Source organism: Rutidosis leptorrhynchoides, chromosome 4 (assembly GCF_046630445.1).
Source record: "Rutidosis leptorrhynchoides isolate AG116_Rl617_1_P2 chromosome 4, CSIRO_AGI_Rlap_v1, whole genome shotgun sequence".
NCBI lineage: Eukaryota > Viridiplantae > Streptophyta > Magnoliopsida > Asterales > Asteraceae > Rutidosis > Rutidosis leptorrhynchoides.
The window spans coordinates 363992059-364010495 of NC_092336.1; the positions used below are offsets into that span (position 1 = coordinate 363992059).

The window sequence follows — 18437 nt, forward strand, 5'->3', positions numbered from 1 at the left end:
TGCTGGCAAATTTCAAGTCTATTTAATGGGCTCTTTCCATCCATTTCAACACACACTCAATTTGCAATTCATTTTATATTTTTAAGCTTTTTAGTTAGTTTTTAGTAGTAGCTAGCTTAGCTTTTATTTTTCGGAGGATATCCCCGCGAGTCCCTGCGATCTCGGGCATATTTCTTCAACCTTTTCAGGTTTTTATCCGAAACGCTTTTCTTTTGTATTAAATATGTATTCTTACCTTTTATGTTTAATAATACGTTCCGATATTACCGTGTTAGCTTAATTAATCTGTATGTTGCCATGATAGAAGTTTGGGTTAGCGTAGTTATGTTAAATTAGTATGGTTACTATTGTTATGCTGAACTTGTGAGTCTGATAGATTTGTATGCTAGCATCTTAAGGATTGACCAACCTAGGTTGTGATCAGGACTTGTCCACCTATATGAACTTAGCTACTTCATAGGATTAAGACCCCTGGTTATACTGTATCTGAAGATTCTATGAACTCGGTATGGCCGGAGTTCCCGAGAGGCATCTAATGCGCTTTTATGACACAGAACTTAGGAATTGAGACATGAATGACCTAGTATACCTATTGACTGTTCCAAGGAGATCTCTTAGGAGCTGTTAAGATCTAGCTAGCGCTTTGACTATATGATCCAAACCTATAGCATGTTCTTGTTTGATTGTTATCCTAGGATTAAGTCATATCAACTATTTAGGTATCTGCTAGGTTTCTATCTGCTTTACTTTCAGTATATCAATTGTAATGATGTATAATGTTTGATTTGGTTTGATCTCATTAGTATTATGAAATGGTTGTTAGTTTTAATTCAAGGTTTTGTCAACTTAACCCGACGGACTCCTTCCGTTTGTGGTCAATGTTCAATCAACACGGCACGTTGTTATTCAGTTAACTAAACTGATAACGAGGGTTAGGATTAGAACTCAACTCACTAATAAACCTAGTGATTTACTGAGGATAACCTCCGAGGTATAGTTATCGTTCAATTATACAACCAAGTGACATACTTTTCGCTACTCAACGAGAACTCTGAGAGTCTAAAGATAAGTAGGTCTGTGTAATTGGCTCATCCAACCAGATCTACACCATTCCAATCATAGCTTTAACATCAACATAATTACCTTTCCCTAGCCCAAACTAATATCTTGATCAACATTTTCTTGATCTGCATACTCCGGATATCCTTCCACTTTATTTACTTTTTCGCATTTAGGACTATTAGTTTAAACCAAACTACTATCATTACCCAGGTAATTTAACCAAAGACAATTATCCACTTGATCTTCAATTCGTTAAACCATTCAAAAACATGACCCTAGGTTAACTTACACCTTCTACATTAGAAAGTCAAAAGTAAATTTAGGCCCCGCAAAATATAAATAACAAAACCACTGTATGCTACTCTGATCAGCTGATTCTGACGTCCTGCGACCTAACAACATCGCACAAATAAAACCGTCCGTTTCGGTCGTATCTTAGTAGGCATATCAACCACCATAAGCCACCACCCGCGGCCACCTGGAAACCAGCCACTACTGTGAACAGCCACCTAAAGCCGCCAACAACAGCCACCAACACCCATCACCGCCGGCGGCAGAAGACTACCGAAAACTGCCGGATGTCACACAAAACACACGCACCACCGCAAATCTGCCCAAATCGCCCCCACCCCATCCCATAACCGATTACAGACCAACCGGGAAGTAGAGTTCCAGAAGAGGAACTCGCTGCCCACAAACCCGCTAAGAACGACACCAACAGCGAACCCTACCCCGACCGATGACAATAAACCGACAAGACAACCCCAAACCAAGAACCAGAAGCCAGATCCCGAGGAAAACCCTAACAAGATCGCCGCCTGGAGACCGACCTTATGGCCGAAGAAGCCAAACCGACAAAATCCGTCGCCGAAAAAGGAGAAAAACGGTGGATCTTATTTTAAACTGAAAGCGAGTAATACCGGACCACCGGCGAGATGCCAAGCAACAAAAGACTTTTTGGAATATACTTGAAAAGTTGTCATGTATTTAAAAAGCTTAACTTATACTCCATAATTAGGATAAAAGAGTAGAGAATAAATTACTCCATATTACTTATTGAAGTATTCTTCAAAATCTTCTTCCACAAATATAAAATAAGAAAAGAACACCATTCCTCACTTTCAATCATTATTTTCCATTTTCTAAAAGAATCTTTATTGTGTGGTTTAAACTAACCTAAAGGGTAAACGGTCGACCGTTGACTTTATATACATAATCAGTCAAATTATTTATTTATTTTTTATTTTTAAAAAAGAATATCTATATCTATCAATATTGAATTATTAATCTGATATATTAATGTTAAGGATAAGGATAACCTCTAAATCTGTCATTAAATTGCATAAACTATTTGTAAAAAACAGTTTAATTTAAACATACATAAATTAAATATTAACTTTAAACGACAGTTTAAAACTTTAAATTATACAAACATTTTATTTTATGCAATCTTAATAACACGTTAGAAACATCCCTATATTAATATTTTTGTCATCCTCAACACAAACCAAAAACAGCAAATCAAGAGAGATAACTGAGAGTGAGACATCACATTCACATTCACATTCACATGGCAGCCACCACCATCCGATCTTTCTCTCTCCAATCACCGAAAACCACCCATCACCACCGCAACACCACCGTCATCCGCCACCTGAACCTCAACTTCATCACACAACCCCACCACCTCTCCTTCACCATCACCAACCGTCGACGTTGTTCTCCACTTACCATCACATGTTCCGGCGGAAACGACGGTGGCAGCCACGGTGGTAGCTCCGGCGGCGGCGGTGGTGGAAGTAACGACGGTCATGATGGTGGTGATGATGAAGATGCTGGTGAAAAGAATAAAGCAGAAGCTTTTGCTGTATTGTTGGAGGCTGGAAGAAGTATGGAGAGTATACCGAAAGACATTGCGAAATCGATCGAAAACGGAAAGATTCCGGGAAGTATTGTGAGGAGATATTTGGAGTTGGAGAAATCGGCGGTGTTCAGGTGGTTGTTGCAGTTTGGTGGGTTTAAAGAGAGGTTGCTTGCTGATGATCTTTTTTTGACTAAAGTTGGTATTGAATGTGGTGTTGGTATTTTCACTAAGGTATTTTTAATATATATATATATATATATATATATTTTTATCTTAATCTTAAGTTTAATTATAAAGCTTTGGTTTAGTTTGGGAAGTTGGTTGAATTTTATTGTATTTGTTAGGTTGAGTTTAGTTCAAAGAATTAGATGGAATTGAAATCCTCAATCCTGTTCCATAGAATTATATGGTGCAAGATTGAATTGAATTGGTAAATTGCTTAAAACAATGGAATTCACATTATTGGGAGTTCTAGTCCTTTGATGAATTCTATTGAAAACATTCGGTGAACTAAATGTAGCGTTAACGTAGTGTAGTGTAAATATAGATCGGCCTTTTGATTATTTAAATCACTCACTCCATCCTAATGTAATAGTCCAATATAACTTTTCGCGGTGTTCTAAATTAATTGTCCACTACTAAATATATGGAGATTAAATTTGATCAAGTTTACCTTATTGTGTCTACTAAATATAAGGATTGTTACACTCACAAAGTTTGTGTTAAAAAAGGTTCGTACTGAATGAAGTAGCATGTGATGTCGAATAATAACTTATGTGTACTCGCCATCAAAATGAAATCTTTTAGACTTCGGGTACCTCAATTGTATTGTACCCATAAAAACTCTTGATCTTTGATGAGTCTCTGACTCTTGTTGACCTTTGAGGTCGTATGGACTATCATTAATGTTATTGCTGATAGATTTAGTGATGTTTGGGATTGCGTTTTGAAAGTAATTCTACGCTTGCTGTGATATTAAGTTTCAGACGATCGGACCGACTCTAACTATTATAATTATACAGAAGACATTTATTGATAACTAGTTTAGGAGTCGCCGTAAGAAAACAGATTCTGATTATGTTATTAGTTATTAGTTATGTATTAACTCCTTAAACAATTGATTATATAATATATAATTTCATACCGAAAGCATTTATAATATCTACCGTTACCTGTTTTGCTATACAAATGGGATTATATTACATCACATAATCTACTATCATAATGCAATGCCAAACGTCTCATTAACTCTGTTATATTGCCATTACTGCGGTTTTTTAGAGTGCTGCGGAGTTGGAAAAGAGAAGGGAAAACTTTATGAAGGAGCTGGATTTTGTTTGTGCCGATGTGGTATGCTTTAAATTACCATTGCTTTTAACTCTTTTAAGATTTAAAAATTCGGAGAGATCTTTATTCCTCATATTTGTACGTTTTATACATCCTTGGTTGTTAATTAGATGATAATGGAAGTTTGTTTCAGATAATGGCCATAATTGCCGATTTTATGCTTGTGTGGCTTCCTGCTCCTACTGTTTCACTTAGAGGCCCCGTTGCAGTTAATGCTGGACGACTTGCCAAATACTTCTCAGGATGCCCTGATAACGCATTCCAGGCATTTTTCTTTCTTTCTTTTTTTTGTTTTCATTTTTTTTATCAAAATCAAAAGACACAACCTTTGACTTTTGAAGGAATCAGTGTTAATTGAGTTGACTTTGACTTTGACTATTTTACTTCCATGTGTAGGTTGCTTTAGCTGGTACATCCTACTCGTTCTTGCAAAGAATTGGTGCCATTGTTGTACGTGTCAATCATGATATGTTACAGTATATGATATGATTGTTTAGTTGAAGTATTCGGACTTTGAATTGATATTGTTTATTGGTTGTTGCAGCGTAATGGAGCGAAGCTGTTTGCTGTTGGTACTGGTGCATCTCTCGTAAGTAAACAGTGTCGATAATCGGTTTCTTTTGTGAGGATATATAATATAATATAATTTTGGTAAATTAGGCTAATGGTTTTTAATATCAGGTTGGGACGGGTGTAACAAATGTGTTGATTAATGCAAGGAAGGCAATTGATAAATCTTATGCCGTTGAAGCCGAGGACCTTCCCATATTATCAACCAGTGTAGCTTACGGTGTCTATATGTCGGTTTCTAGCAACCTCAGGTATGTTTTATATACTTCTTAACTTTATCTGTTGATGAAATCTTTGTAGATCATTCAGTCAATATGCAGTGTTGATCTTTTACTTTTAAAAAGATATATAACCACCAAAATAAAACCGGTCTTAGTATGTCATTAATACACTATGTGAAACCACTTGGGGGCATAGGGGGGCGCCCGCCCCCAGTGGATTTTTTTTTTCAGTGTAGAAATTTTAGGTTTTTCGATTTTGCCTCCGGTAGATTTTTTAATTTTTTTTTTTGCCACAAAACCTACATATTCTGCCCCAAAACCTTCAAATTTTGCCCAAAATTCTTCGACTTTTGCCCAAAAATCTTCATAATTTGCCTAAAAACCTCAATTTTTTGCCCCAAAACCTCCATATTTTATCCCAAAAAAATTGCTATCATTTTAAATTTTTTTTGCCCCCGGTGAAAAAAATCCTAGTTCCGCCACTGATTAGGAATATAAGTTATATCTTCATTATCAGTGATGTTATTTGCTTTTACCATTGCACACATTTAACAACCAAGAATACTATTGGTATGAATATGAACATGGAACAATTGTAATCAAGAATGCTATTCAAGTGATGAGTTGAAGTTGGAATACCAAATAATCTCTAATTCTCATTATGCATCTTTCACAATCACAAATCTGCATAAATCACTCGTATTGATACATATCAAAAGGAATAACAATTGACCTTCTGAACTTGGATGATTACAATATTTTTAAATATCTAAAAGAAACCTTAGTATCAAGTTTCATGCTCTGATTTTACCTGGTCTCAAATTTAGACGTCTTATTAGAATTGCTCGATTTATCAAAAACTCATATGTTCAGAAAAATTTGGAGTTATATATTATTTGCTTAAACTAAACTTAACAGTAGTTCAATAACTTAGCCGCTGGACTGTATCCAAAACACCTTCTGTCCAATCTACGTGTAACTCGTAGCCGCCAACTAGTCCCCTGCAGTTTTCACTTCCTTCGTTTTTCTACTCCGTTTTCTGTTTCCGTTTCCGTTTTCGGCTAGTCCCCTGCAGTTTTCACATCCTATAGCCTAGCAACCCGATAAAAAGTCTCGTGACTTGTCCATCCTCTCTCTCTCTCTCTCTCTCTCTCTCTCTCTCTCTCTCTCTCTCTCTCTCTCTCTCTCTCTCTCTCTCATCTTCTAAGCATCTCGTGAGTCCTACCAAAAGGCGTAATGAAGTTTTTACAAATCATGTTGATCAAAATTGCATCTTAGGATGTGAAGAACTATTGCTGAACCAAAAAGTTGACTAAATTTGGGTTGATGAGTCATTTTAATACGTATAACTAGACTAAATTAGTGTCATTTTAATACGTATAACTAGACTAAATTAGTGTCATTTTAATGTGTATCTGTTTTAAGTTACAATTGAAAACTGCAACCACAAGCCAATCAGTTGCAGGTAACATGCACCAATTAGATGAATCACATTTACACAAACTTTATAGACAACAATCTATAACATTCTTTCATGGGTTACTTAGAATTGTGACGCCACTTAAAATTTTGTTTTTATAACATTATTATAAATGGATTATATTTATTTTAATATTGTTGATTTGTTGTACATTGTCTGACCTGTTTTCTATGCAGGTACCAAGTACTAGCAGGGGTAATTGAACAACGAATGTTAGAGCCGTTACTACACCAACATAAGCTCATATTGAGTGCTATCTGCTTTGCAGTCAGAACAGGCAACACGTTTCTTGGATCACTAATGTAAATAAAATCTTGAAACATAAGTCATCATATCCTCAAAATTCGAATAACCGTATTCCCTTTTTAACTCTCTTGTTACATGGCTAACAGGTGGGTGGATTATGCACGTTGGATTGGAATCCAAAGGAGTCGGGAATGATCAAAGGACGACCGACCATCTGTTGTTTTCACTCTATATACATGTATGCAAAAGTACATGGGAAAATAATTATATTTTTTCGTTTTAATTGGCTTCTTACACTCGTGATAAGTGTACATTTGTTTGTAGAGTTTATGTACATGATTTCAACGGTGAGGCTTGTTATCTTGCGGTAACTGTGGAAAACTGTTTATGCTTTGTTTGATAAATTAATTAATTAATAGCAATACATTGTCCTCAGTTATCATTATCCCGGGGGAAATATACCAGGAGCAACACACCCCTCAAAAAGTTTCAAATTATGTAATTTTTCTAAGGGTATTTTGGACATTTTAATGATTTTGCTCCTCGTAGAATAAACGGTTCTTTTTCTAATTATCATCTCAGTCAGTAACTTATTCTCAGTGAGTTAAAATTATCAATAAAATATAGCACATCTCCTTGGTTTATATATTTTGTTTCTACTCATTTGAAATAATTGTTATTGTTAGCGAGTAAAATTGACAAAGTGATATTAACAAGCTAGCTCTCCATCTGATTAGATCAACGAGAGTTTTGTTGAGTGAGTTTTATCATGCATGTCAATACAAAGATACTTTGAAATTGAATTCTGGAAGTAGTAGCTCATATCTCTTTATTGAAAGATTTGATGAAAGATTGTAGTTTTTATATAAATTTACATTTTTTCGATAAAAAAAAAAAACAAAAAAAAAACAAAGAAATAACTGGTGAAGTGTTCTAATTAACATCTAGTGACTTGGGAGGGGATTTAGACACGAATCTTGATTGTCAGGTTGTGATGGTTTATTTTTAATTATCACAAGATGAATGAGTAGTTGATGTCCTCGTATCTTTATAAAAGGTGACTAGTAGCACATTTTGGGGTGTAAGAAAAGGGATTACAGAACGCCGTATACATTTGAATAAAAATATTCCCATCTTCGAATGTGAACATGATAACCCTTCTCCATTTACAAAATTAGTTAATAAAGGAATCAACATAGGGTAAAAAGTGCATCACAAGTTACTATCATCCATTGACAATGGGTTGTTGTAAACTTGTAGCTTGATCATCGAATGTATTATAGCTATCAGATTAGTTGTAATCAATATCAATTTATCAGCAAGTTTAAAAGTAAACTCGGTGATGAAAAGTTGTAAACTAAACTCTCCCATTAAGATGAGCCCTTCTAACGACAATAAACTCATGAATGTAATAAAACAATCTTAACGACAAAAATTTCTATTATCAAGAATAGATGGGTTACCAATATCTTCATCTATGTTAAATTAATTAATTGTTCTCAAAATCTAAACTTGGGTCTGGATGACAGACCCGTCATGTAATATTTCACAAGAATCAAATGTAACTCAAAATGTGTATCACCTAGGTTAGGTTCAATTGCCTCTAAGTTTACTTAGAAAGGAACAAAGTTCCAAGAGAAGCAAATTTAACTGGTTTTGACATATGTGAGTTTTCCGCTGACAGAATAATGAATATTCATAAGCACTGCCGTTAATAAAACACCTTTACTATTCGGTTGTCACGCTTTTTGCTAAGTTCCTCGGTTGGTCAACATTGTAGCCTCGTAGAACAGTCAAATGATATGCCAATAACTGCGTATAAAAGAACCAGAAAGTCCCGGATTATATTTAGATAAAAAATAAGATACTTTATGTAAAGAAGCATGTATTTTTAACTATGATGAACTAGTAGTTGTACATGTTTAGCATGCTATTTATATACTTAGACCAATTAAGTCAAATTACCTGCAATGGAACTATGTTGACAACAGGCTGTAAGCAATCGACAACCAAAGGAACCTCAATTACCCTGCAAGATCCACCACATACAGCCGCTGCATCTCCTTCTGTACACATCACAATCAGCCTCCCCTTTCGTGCCTTAAGTTGTTGAATCACTGACTGCTGTTTGCTGTTCGGGGAAAAATAATCAATAAAGAGAAGCAAATTGCAATCCAGCTACCTCAATTAGATATGAAGGTCAAAGGGGTTGTGGAACATGCCAAACAAGGTTCAATTCAAAATTGGTAAACTTTAGAGCAGATTAGACGAGTCAGATCATGTTGGGCTCAGTTAAACCTTTTAGATACAACTAAGATGATTTGTAAACCATTTGACCCGTTTCCTCCTAAGCTAAATCTTTTCCAAATTGGCATACTGATTGAAACATGGGTCATTGGCATTTGTAATCGTAATTATGTTTTATACTAAATCTGCATTTAAACCAACCTGAAGCATTGATCGCGGGTAGCAATGACAACAATGGGCAGGTTTTCATCAACTAAAGCTAAAGGGCCATGTTTCATTTCTCCAGCAAGTATCCCTTCACTGTGCATAAGTGCCACCTCCTTAACCTTCAAGGCCCCCTCAAGAGCTGTTGCATAATTATATCCTCTTCCAAACATAAGAAGTGACTGCTCTGAAATTAGTGATCTTGCAAGATCTTTCATCTCTTCATCAAGCTTCAACACATCCCTAGTTTTGCCTGCAGTACAAAATATGTACTTAAAACCTACTTAGCATGATACTCTTGGAGCAAAGACAGTCTCTTTCGCTTATGAAAAGAAATCAGTTATTGGGTAACAGTTCAAAATATTAAGTCAAAAACGTAATGGTTGTCAGCCTGTCAGGTCGGATTGGCCCGGAAATATTTCTGTCCATTTTTATGAATTATAAATACAAAACTTGAAGCATTAGATGTAATTGCAAAAAAGTATGGTTACACTAATAGCATCCTAGTTAGCAAAAGACTTGGGAAGTCGAACACATTGACAATACAGTTCGCTTGTTCGAAAGTTTTTATATTGACAATAACCCAGATTACGCAATACCTGGTAAGCTTAAAAGACTTTCTATAATTCCCTCTCTTCGTTGTTTAGTAGATATTGTGTCAGCTCCGATTGCAAGAGCCACCATAGCCATCACCACAATTTGACTTGTGTATGCCTGAATATCAAAGCACATATTTTTCATTAGTACAGTGGGGTCAAATCAACAACACTTATACTTGTTTTCATATTTACATATAACTAATGTGTTTGAAAAATTCATCGGATGAGTTATAGACTCAACTAAAGATAACTGAATTTGACCCATTGGTATATGAAAGTCAATCTATTAAACCAATTTACCTACCTTGGTGCTTGCAACGCCAATCTCACTACCAGCATTGATATGAACACCGCAATGTGTATTTCGAGCAATGGCACTACCAACAGTGTTAGTAATGCCGACACATAAAGCACCATTCTCCAATGCATATTCAAGGGCATTCAAAGTGTCAGCTGTTTCACCAGATTGACTAACAAATATTATTGTATCATCTCTGTAGACAGGTGCCTTTCTATCCAGCAGATCACTTGCAATCTCCATCATAACAGGTATACCTGTAAATCCATAATCATAGTAAACACAAATTATCTACTAGCTAGTACTTGGTAATATGTTATTAGTGGTGGCACTTTCGACTCCTTAACTTGAGAACAGAATTTGAGATATGTTTCTCCCTCTAGCGGGTCAAATGAGACCTAAAAAGGCCCCTGCAAACAGATGATTTTATTTAGGATAAAAGCTCAAAAAGGGATTAAATTAGGTTATATTTTATCTCATACAAGTAAATTTGTTTAGGATAAGGTTATCCATGTTCGGGCTACCCGGAGAGGTCGATTATATTTAGTCAAATGTATGCGGCCTAATCGGGTTACTCGCCCTCCCTGGGTTATCCCGTGACCGTTTCCGATCCTTTCCCTGGCTACTCCTGGCTACTCCAAGATATGCTGCCAGTGAGGTGTGAACCCCAGACCTCCTGTGAGAATATGAGGGCCTTAACCACTAGGCTATCTTTGGATGGTTTCAAACATGTAAATTATAATCACAAAGATGGGTAAAATGGGTCACAGTGTTGACTTTTAATACTTATGAAACATCTCAAGTCACTTTAGTCCAAAAGAATATATCATGAATGAAGAATTAATGTTTTTGTAGGCGTAATTGGTAGACTGATTTATTGAAAGATCTGCCTGTTTAGATCCATTACACAACCCACCTATTTTCCACCTCTATTAGAGGGAAAAGGGACGAAAGTTTCCCTAAGTGTACTTTAACGCATACAACCATCTAAAACACTTTTAAGCAGATAGTATCTTAATATTGTGTATGTATATAGTGTGATATTTGAAACAGTAATAAATTTCAAACTTAAAGCTGCAGAAAAGTATCTTGGGTTAACTACCGTTAGTGACCAAAGATATCTTGGGTTACCCTACCCTTAAAAGTTGCGGAAAAGTATATTAAAGATTGTATTTAAAACACTTGTTTGCACGTTTACTAACTATAAGCACTTACCGGAAAGTTCTTCCAAAATAGGCCTGGCAGCTAACGCAGCATTATAGCTAGTGCCACATCCAATAAAAACAATACGTCTGCTTCTCCTAATAGTTTTTAGATGATCTTTTAGTCCACCCAATAGGACACATTTCCTTTTGCTGGAACCTCCACGTATAAGTCGCCCACGCATAGTTGTCGTTAAAGATTCTGGTTGCTCGTGAATCTCTTTCTGCATATAGTGTTCATACTTTCCCTTGTTTATTTGCTCAACCTCCATTTCAAGAATTGATAATGCGCGTTGCACAGAGGCAGGCCTAGAAAGAGATTTTACATCTTTCCCTTTGCCATGTTCAAACTTCAATATCGTCACTCCACCATCCTAAAACATAGTACAACATGAGCAAAAGAATCAATAATACAACACTAATAAATGATCCACAACATACTTATTGTGAACGACGACAATATGTGTACCTTAATATCAACAACTTCACCATCTTCAATAACCAAAACCTTTTTTGTGTGTTCAACAAGGGCATGAGGATCACTAGAAAGGAAAAGTTCTTTAGGATGACCATTTTTTGATATAAATTTCATATCATTATAAGATGTTCCATTCATCTGTTCTTCAGCAAATTCCTGCACGAGAAGTTCATTTCTCACTACAAGTTCAAAGGTAAAATTCTCTGTCACGTTATTTTGTAAGTGAGCTTATTAAGAAAGAACCTACCTTTACACCAAGCAACAGTGGACTACCACGTTTACAAGCAATTAATTCATTTGGATAATGTCTACTTTTGAAAATAAGTGCATACGCTCCTTCAAGATGACGCATAACCTCCAAAACAACTTCACTAAACGTGACAGTTTGATCACCTACACCATTACAACATCTATTAAATTCTAATCAAGTAAAGGGTAAAAGGGACAATGGTTGTGGATCAAAAAACTAAGGCTCCACCCTAACACTATTCACATCATGTGGAAAAGATTTAGTTGGACAACATAGAAAATCAACCTAACCAAATGAGGATAAACTTTCCAACACAGATGAAGATATAAGAAAGGCCCATTTCTTATTATGCATACATTCCTTTTGTATCATTGTATGACAAGACTCCCATTTTCTTCCACTAATACATATAATACCAGGTGCATAACAAATTATTTATCATCCGGTGTAATATTTTGTAACAGATTTGATACGGCATAAACCTAAGATTCATATTCTGTCAAACACAGTGCTTGTTTAAGATCATTCAAGTACCTCCTTCATATGCTTTGTCAAAAACAAATTTCGCAAGCTTGGGGATCACCTCCGTATCAGTCTCGGATTCAAAAGTATACCCATGCCGAATGAGAGATTGCTTTAACACCTGGAATATTTTATGCAAGAAAAAAGATCATTTTTCCAAAGAAGTAGCCATTTATATGACATTCACTATATCATACAACCACTGATAATCAAAGATAAAACATCTGTGTAGCAACGGTATATAAAATTAGGTCATTCAGATTCATTTGCTATCAAAGTATCAAGTTTCTAGTCATCCTCACTCCAACATTCAGTTCCTTTTCTTTTCATGACACCGACTAAACCATTCAAAGATTACTTATATAGGATGGTAAATATCAATGAGTCACAACGCACTATTTACAATAAATGATGATAATCAACATTTCAAAATATAATTCAAGCACACCTCGTAATTGGTGATAACGCCATTGTGAACAACCAGGAAATCATTTCCAGCATCAGATGACTGAGGATGACTATTCCTTGGAGCTGGCTCTCCATGAGTCGCCCAACGCGTGTGTGCAATTCCAGCATGAACCGAAAACGATTCATCCAGATTTAAATCAGTAGCAGATACCTCTGAAACACCAATTATCATATTTTTATAATTTATGATCTAGAAGAGTATACTCTTTACCTAACAGCCATCATTCACATCACATATCATCATATTAACAGCTTGAACCAAATAAAATGAATTTCGCATTAATATAAAGTACAATATATACATAATTGTATATAATTAGCAGACTTCACATAATTGTACCACAAGAGGTTAAGTAACTGTAATTAATTGCATCATTTAACAATACTACTATTGAACACAATTAGGGCAAATAATAATCATAATCGTATGACATTATAATAATCAAATAAATATTTCAAAAAACATGAAAATTGGAATCAATATATTGAACCTTGATAGACAGATTTAACTAGGTTTTCAATATTTCCTTCTTGACGAAACACAAGAGGTGAATCGCAGAGATCGCCGGCGCCGGTGACGGAAGAATCAATGGAGATCCCTGCGGAATCGTAACCTCTGTATTCTAAACGACGAAGTCCGTTAAATAGTAGTTCGATTATAAAACGTCTGTCTCTACTTACATGGTAATTCAAGTAACCAAATATGCCACACATTTTTTTTGTGAATTTTGTTTACAGAATACAGATCGGAGCTGAGAAAGATGGCGCCGGTGTAAATTGTTAGTAGTTGATTTTTTCTATTTTGATTTTATGTTTTATTATTTTAGTTTTTCCACCAGGTCAATATCAGTTGGCTACTGGGGAGTTACGCGGAAATTGGATTTGACTGGATTTGTTTATTATTCCATTTGGGAACTGGGGTATGTGATTTTTCAATAAAAAATCCCATGATTAATCCTTTTTTATTAAGTATAAAAACACCGATACTTTTTGGAAAAGAAAACATCTTATTACAACAACATTTATATAACCATCCAGCCTGGGTGGCCATCAGGACTTCCAATGAAGCAAGAGGTCACGGGTTTGATTCCCTTCAAAGCAAATACCTTGGGGCGAGCTCCCATTTAGTGACTGATTGACTAGAGGATGCTTTGCCTGGTAGCGGTGGAGGCCTGGCTTGCCGTTTACCCGGGGTTTACCAACTAAAGGGGAGCCATTATGGCTCGTCGCTAGGGGGTTTCTCGTAAAAAAAAAAAAAAAAAAAAACATTTAGAATATATGAGCTCACGAGTCTTTAATACTCTAAAATCAATTGGTAATAGAGGAAAGTTCCTCCAAGTATAAGCATACATTTGTTTCTTTAATTTTCTGATGTGATGTGGAACACAATTAACCGAGTAGCTCCAACGAGCGTAAACCAAACGCTAAAAAAAACGCAACCATACAACATACTTTGTGGATCCACTTTTAACATCTTATAGTTAACAATTTCCCGACAAAAGTCTTTACCTAAAGGATTTTCGATCTTAAATAAGAAATGATAGTACGTTAGAGGAGTCGTCCCGAATCAAAGTGCCCGATGAGGGGGAATTAAAACACGATCCACCAATTTTTGGAATGACCCATTATTCGACGAAGCTATACCCGCACCTAACGATCCGCCCTTGTTGTCGTCAAAAGATTCCATAAACAAATTTTGAATTGGATCGCCAAATTCCAAATCTTCATCAAAATCTTTTAGCTTATGAGCGCCCAAACCGGAAGCATTTTTCGCTTTCTTACTCGTCCCGTTGATTATTTCTTCGAGTTGAATCATTGATACATTTTTATTCAAAAGTACCAAGTTTTACAATACCATTCACGTGAAGACTCCTCACAATCGCAATATATTTTTCCGCTCCGTGCAATTAAAATCAGTAAATACTTTTCTCATTTCTTTTCATCATTATGATTAACGGAGCTTTCATCCTTTGTTGTTCTTCTCCTTTTTCAAAACTTCTAAGCTCTCAGCAAACGTAGGAATGCCATCATCGGTTTCTGTTACACCAACAATCCTCGCATCATCTTCAAGGTCGGATTTCCTTTCTGTCCGATTAGGAGTGGCATCAAAAACGGGCTTCTTTTTTTGCGTTGATACATATTCGTACCACCAACGCATTCAAAAGACACCTTGTGCTCACGAGCAAACTTCCAAGTTTTAAGGCACTTCGACTCGCATTTTTTTTGTCATATCACGGGCATGCAAGGGGTCCGTTTTTCAAGGACTTGCCCGCACAATTAGAATCCAAAACGATATCGGGAACCACATTATCACTGACCACATTAACAGTCGGGGAAACAATTACATCCTTTGTCTTTTCCATATTCTTCTTTGTCAATTTACCACTGATTTCGTCAAAACTTTATCAACGAACGATTGCCAAGCTTCACATGTAACTCCTTCATTTGTTGAAACAATATTCTTGGTTGAGATTGACCCGGAGCCTACAGTTACCTCATAACCAAGATGTTATTGTTGTACTTTTATTTTCGTGAATGATTGATGTACTTTTATTTGCGCGATTGATCACCGTAATTTGTAAAAGTTATGTCAATAATTTTTACCATCAACGATCGTAATTTGAAAAAGTTATGCGCTTAATCCCTCCTATGTATTCTAGATTAAGCGGATGATTCTTAACATCAATTTTAAAATCACGTGAATCAAAACTCAAAGTATCGTTACTCTTATATGAGTAATTGACCATATGTCATTTTGGTGAACTAAACTATAATAATAGATCTTATCTTATTTTATGTAACTTCCAGGATGTGATAACAAATATCGCAATTAAATGCAGTAAAATTGCTAGAAAAATAGGCTATAGAATCAAATTTATGAATGTTGATTTGAGCACAATCATGTTCGCTTATAAAAAAAGGTCAAGACACTTTAGAGGATCGTTCTTAGTAAGACCAGAAAAAAAATGTCCATATTAGCCTCCACCAATTGCTTGTGTTCTACTTTAATGTGTGTTTGTTTACCTATTAATTGAATAGTTCGATGTTGAATACTAAATCATTATGCATTCAACGTGTTTGTTTATGATATCTGATGTTGAATGATTCAACATTCAGTGTTGAACTATTAACAGTTGAACACTCTCTTAACCATTTTACACAAGAATTTTCTGTAATATCATTAAATATATTAAGAACACTTATCAAACACATATATTGCATTTTTCATGTAAAATGTTAATAACATAATTTTATCTTATCCATATTATTCATCCACAATAATTATCAAACATGTTATTGTTATTCAGAACCTTTGAACCAGATTACAAACCATTCAGCGGTAATCAAATACAGTATGTTTTATCAAACGCTGCTCAAGTGTTGTCTGTAAGTCGTTTTATACTCTTTAATATTTTGGCAAGTAATGATGCGCATAGCTGCACATCCATCCCGCAACGCCCTAATGGCGTGCATCACTACACAATAATCGCGCAACACCATATTTATGCGTTTGCCTACACATTAGCTGTTCAAAAGCTTAACGATATGCCCTCGACATCGGTCGCGCAGTTTAAATATGGCGTCACCTAAGAAGTGCGCCACCCATAAAGTGCACAAGGCCAGAAGTGCACGATGGTGGCACTAAAGCAGAAAGGATACTGTGGCAGGTTGGTACGATCCTGACACTGCATAGTGTAGCGACCCCGACAAATCGTCAAGTGACGGCGTCGTCTACGTATGGTCCCATTACATGGTTATAAGTATTTATAACAAAGTTTGACCGAAAATATGTCGCATACATTTCATAAAGGATGTTTCAATGTTTACAAAAGTAATTCCCAAGACAAGTACATAACAAAAGTTATTGTTCATATGAAACACGTGCGACATAGTTTAAAATAGCCAAAAAGACGCTCCACGTATGCAAGTATACTCGACATCCAATGCAAGTATCAAAAAGTATGTGCGGAAGCATGTATCACCTAAGTTCAAGGACCTGAGAAAAACATAGAGAATCTGTCAACGAAAACGTTGGTGAAATCATAGGTTTAAATAAGTAAATGAGTAAAAGCAAGCTGAACCACAAGAGTTGCAATATTGATAAAGTCATAGTACATTCTAAAAGTTAATATTCACGAGCACCCAATTATCAAAGCTTAACATTCCGTCCGTTGAATACCCCATAAATTAGTGCTAGAACAACACTGTTTCCCGAAAATATATTTCATCCGTAGACGGTAGCGAACCGTCAAAGATGAGGGTTGTCAACCCATATGGCCATATAACATAAGTTCTCGCTTACACCATCTGATGTAACTAATGATAATCGGATTGAGGATTTTCGTTCTAAACTCGTATGTAGAATGTTTGTTTTCCCGTTCTTGTGTTCACTTAGTTCAAAAGAATCGTTTATGTTTTCTCATCCCAAAAGTAAGTTTAAAAGAGTAAAAGTGGGACTATGATCTCACCTTGTATGCACGAACCAAAAAGTACTTCGACAAGTAAACGTGCAAGAAACAATGCTAGTCTTGACCTAAACAAATAGGTTGTATCAATAACGATAGTCACGAAGGGTCAAAGATGTTCAATTAGTCCTATGGCTCGTTACGACTCGATTAATATAGCACGTGGATCAATTTGTCAAGTTTCATGCACGACACAAGTAGTTAAGCATGTTAGAACGATTGTATAATCGTTTGGTTAAGTTTGACTAAAAGTCAAACTTGGTCAAAGTCAAAGTCAACGGGGTCGGGTCGGGTGTCCGACAATTTTCTCATGATGAGAAGTCATATACGAGCATAATAGTCAAGTTTCATGGTAAACGGGGTTATAGTAAAGCGGGAAACATTTTTGTGACATGAAAAACAAAGACAAAATGAGCTGGGCAGTATGCGCGGCGCGCTATGGGTTGCGCGGCGCGCACCCAAGTGTAAATCCTGGTCAGAACTTAACCACGAAGGCAAACATCTGGGATTTCTAATTCTGCGCGGTGCGCGGGTATATGCGCGGCGCGCAATACCTGGGAAACATGCAGTTTGCAGAAAAATGGTCCAAGTCACGAACCAAAATACAATTTAACACATCTCATGCACCGAAAACACTTAAAACGCATATCATATATCATTAGAAAGGTAATTTGACAAGGAGAATAACTAAACGCATTTACTCAATCAAAACCAAACAAACTCATATCAAAATCACCATTAATGCTCATCATTTATTACTCCAAGTTCATAAATGCCATATTATGATTCGGGAAATTAATGCACATGTGTAATACGCCGTTTTGAAGATAATCAAGCATACAATACAACTAAACGCAAACAAAACAACATGGCAATCATTCAATGCATCTAAGATTCATTTCAAGTTCATCAA

General features: G+C 35.9%; 2 protein-coding genes across 2 annotated transcripts; one reads left to right on the forward strand and one right to left on the reverse strand.

The window, feature by feature from the left end:
* Positions 1-2502: 2502 nt before the first annotated feature.
* LOC139843830 (protein RETICULATA-RELATED 4, chloroplastic-like) lies at positions 2503-6988 on the forward strand. The gene is made up of 7 exons (XM_071833988.1): positions 2503-3157; positions 4208-4276; positions 4407-4538; positions 4670-4723; positions 4818-4862; positions 4955-5094; positions 6721-6988. The coding sequence occupies exons 1-7, from the start codon at positions 2633-2635 to the stop codon at positions 6848-6850; spliced, it is 1095 nt and encodes a 364-aa protein (XP_071690089.1). The 5' UTR covers positions 2503-2632; the 3' UTR covers positions 6851-6988.
* A 1461-nt stretch (positions 6989-8449) lies between these two features.
* Positions 8450-13848, reverse strand: LOC139843832 (glutamine--fructose-6-phosphate aminotransferase [isomerizing] 1). The gene is made up of 11 exons (XM_071833989.1): positions 13550-13848; positions 13039-13211; positions 12603-12711; positions 12066-12211; positions 11810-11974; positions 11354-11714; positions 10145-10395; positions 9841-9955; positions 9239-9494; positions 8756-8921; positions 8450-8602 (listed from the first exon to the last, which is right to left on the reverse strand). The coding sequence occupies exons 1-11, from the start codon at positions 13770-13772 to the stop codon at positions 8519-8521; spliced, it is 2049 nt and encodes a 682-aa protein (XP_071690090.1). The 5' UTR covers positions 13773-13848; the 3' UTR covers positions 8450-8518.
* Between the last annotated feature and the right edge of the window lie 4589 nt (positions 13849-18437).

Excerpts from the sequence above, each read along its gene's own strand:
- LOC139843830 (XM_071833988.1), top strand. The coding sequence starts at position 2,633 with ATGGCAGCCACCACCATCCGATCTTTCTCTCTCCAATCACCGAAAACC. Across the intron at positions 3,158-4,207 it reads GTGTTGGTATTTTCACTAAG|AGTGCTGCGGAGTTGGAAAA; the intron begins GTATTTTTAATA and ends GCGGTTTTTTAG. Across the intron at positions 4,277-4,406 it reads ATTTTGTTTGTGCCGATGTG|ATAATGGCCATAATTGCCGA; the intron begins GTATGCTTTAAA and ends AGTTTGTTTCAG.
- LOC139843832 (XM_071833989.1), bottom strand. The coding sequence starts at position 13,772 with ATGTGTGGCATATTTGGTTACTTGAATTACCATGTAAGTAGAGACAGA. Across the intron at positions 12,212-12,602 it reads TGACAAAGCATATGAAGGAG|GTGATCAAACTGTCACGTTT; the intron begins GTACTTGAATGA and ends GTAATGGTGTAG. Across the intron at positions 9,495-9,840 it reads AAGTCTTTTAAGCTTACCAG|GCAAAACTAGGGATGTGTTG; the intron begins GTATTGCGTAAT and ends TTTGTACTGCAG.